This window comes from Phytophthora parasitica (assembly GCF_000247585.1).
Source record: "Phytophthora parasitica INRA-310 unplaced genomic scaffold supercont2.13, whole genome shotgun sequence".
Taxonomy (NCBI): domain Eukaryota; phylum Oomycota; class Peronosporomycetes; order Peronosporales; family Peronosporaceae; genus Phytophthora; species Phytophthora nicotianae.
In genome coordinates this window covers 405,692-407,391 of record NW_008648999.1, presented here as the reverse complement: position 1 = coordinate 407,391, position 1,700 = coordinate 405,692, and the positions used below count along the sequence as shown (strand labels likewise).

The following is a 1,700-nucleotide window of genomic DNA, read 5'->3' as shown; positions in this document are numbered from 1 at the left end:
TGGCAAAAATGCCATCCTATTTGATATTATTAAAGTAGATCAGATCGTATATCGCCTGGACACCAAAACTTTTTTTTAGCTAATAGTTTTCAGTTGATGCATTGTAGAGCCCGGTATTGCAGGCTTTCGTAGCTGTTTACGAGTTCTGCCACATCTATATGAGCTGGTATCCCTTGTTTAAAGAAAAAGAAAGAGGATTCCTGCCAGACAACTCTTTCTTTTTCTAACTACTTCCTGCCGCAGGAAGTAGTTGTGTAGATGGTGAATGGCAAGGTAATTGCCTTGACTAACATGCACCTATCGCGAAGCTGTTGCAAAGTGCGAATGTTTGATTATTGTAGTATTACTGTACTAGGTATCCCTCTGTAGGTGGCGGACATGTCCAATGATATCTCCATCCATTATTTAAAGCAACAAAATCTTTACTTGAAAATTGTGAGTTGTCAGAAAACAAAAACAGAGAGCTTCTGTTTTTTTTTATTTTATCCAGATTAGCATTGTTCTAGAAACTTGCGTCGTCCCAACAACTCCTCTAATGATTCTTGATCGTCTTGTAATGCCGAGCTGCTATCCAGCATTTGGATGCTACGGTATTATTATTCAGTGGATATTAGCCCTTTAAAAAAACATCACGTCAATTTTAAAACGTGCCATGTGCAAGATACAGTACACAGACCCGAGGGAGCTTGTGTTTCGGTGAATACCACCAAGTCTCCGATAGACGCCGCTGGACGCTCCACAAGCCGGTTTAAACAGCGGCTCCTTTTGCAATAGACAACCTCCCCGTCGCTCCATTGAGGCCAGGAGAACAGATCACGACTTGGCAAAGAGGTTCTTCTAGGGTCACAATTTCCGACATCGAGCGCCCCAGGCTATTGCGCTTCGAGCAATCGTTGTGAAAAAGCGCAGCGTGTGTAAAGCTCTTCCTCCAGTTAGAGCCGCGCTGGCTCGACTCACAGCCCTGAACTATCCGCACGACCGCTACATTTCACCGCACAGTGTGCGGCACACGGCGCACACCAAGAGGAAAATGATCGGGATCGGCCACATGCGAACGGCGCGACTGTTTGTGAAGCCACTAGGACAGACAAGCTGTTTTGTGCATATCAATCGACAGAAAAGATAGATCAGGAATAGTCCCCCCAAAACCAGCAACAAATCTCGCTGCAAAACCCAGTCAAGAACACCCTCTATTAGCAACCACAACACAAAAAAATCAGGTCACCAGATTTTGCACCCACCCAAAACCAAGCACCGATCGACTTCATTCCGGTTTTCGCCTTGCCATTGAGATATCCACCGCTTGTGTTGGATACCAGCCGCTTGTCGATTGAACAGGTCCCCAAACAGGCTTAAAATGTGGCGTCGCTTCGGTTTGCTGTGCTTCCTCATCGGAGCTCCTCTGGGCTCGGCCTCCAGAGCCGCGCACCTCACCATGATGGTGTCCAAGGAGTCCACGGATTCGGCCACCACCACCACCGCCTCCTCCGGCTCCTCAACGGCCGCTGGCACAGTGACAGCCGCCAACACTGACGGATCTTCGTCCTCCACCGGCACTGTCGGTAGCACGACGACCAACTCGTCTTCTAGCAGCAGTGGCTGGCACATGACGGCCGTCACCTCAGTGCAGGCGCGTGTGCAGGGTGACGCCCCTGTGTGGAATGAGGAGGCACAGATGTGGTTGTCCAAGTACGGCGACA

At 48.9% G+C, this 1,700-nt stretch overlaps 2 protein-coding genes across 2 annotated transcripts in view; both read left to right on the top strand.

Moving 5' to 3' along the window:
* Nucleotides 1-622, top strand: part of PPTG_07844 (hypothetical protein) — a gene marked incomplete at its 3' end in the record, with an annotated part of 2,457 nt that extends 1,835 nt beyond the window's left edge. The window contains exons 2-3 of the mRNA XM_008902214.1: nt 370-435; nt 491-622. Coding sequence (XP_008900462.1) covers nt 370-435; nt 491-622 — 198 coding nt within the window. The remainder of the gene's footprint in view (nt 1-369; nt 436-490) is intronic.
* An 813-nt stretch (nt 623-1,435) lies between these two features.
* Nucleotides 1,436-1,700, top strand: part of PPTG_07843 (hypothetical protein) — a gene marked incomplete at its 5' end in the record, with an annotated part of 3,923 nt that continues 3,658 nt past the window's right edge. The window contains one exon of the mRNA XM_008902213.1: nt 1,436-1,689. Coding sequence (XP_008900461.1) covers nt 1,436-1,689 — 254 coding nt within the window. The remainder of the gene's footprint in view (nt 1,690-1,700) is intronic.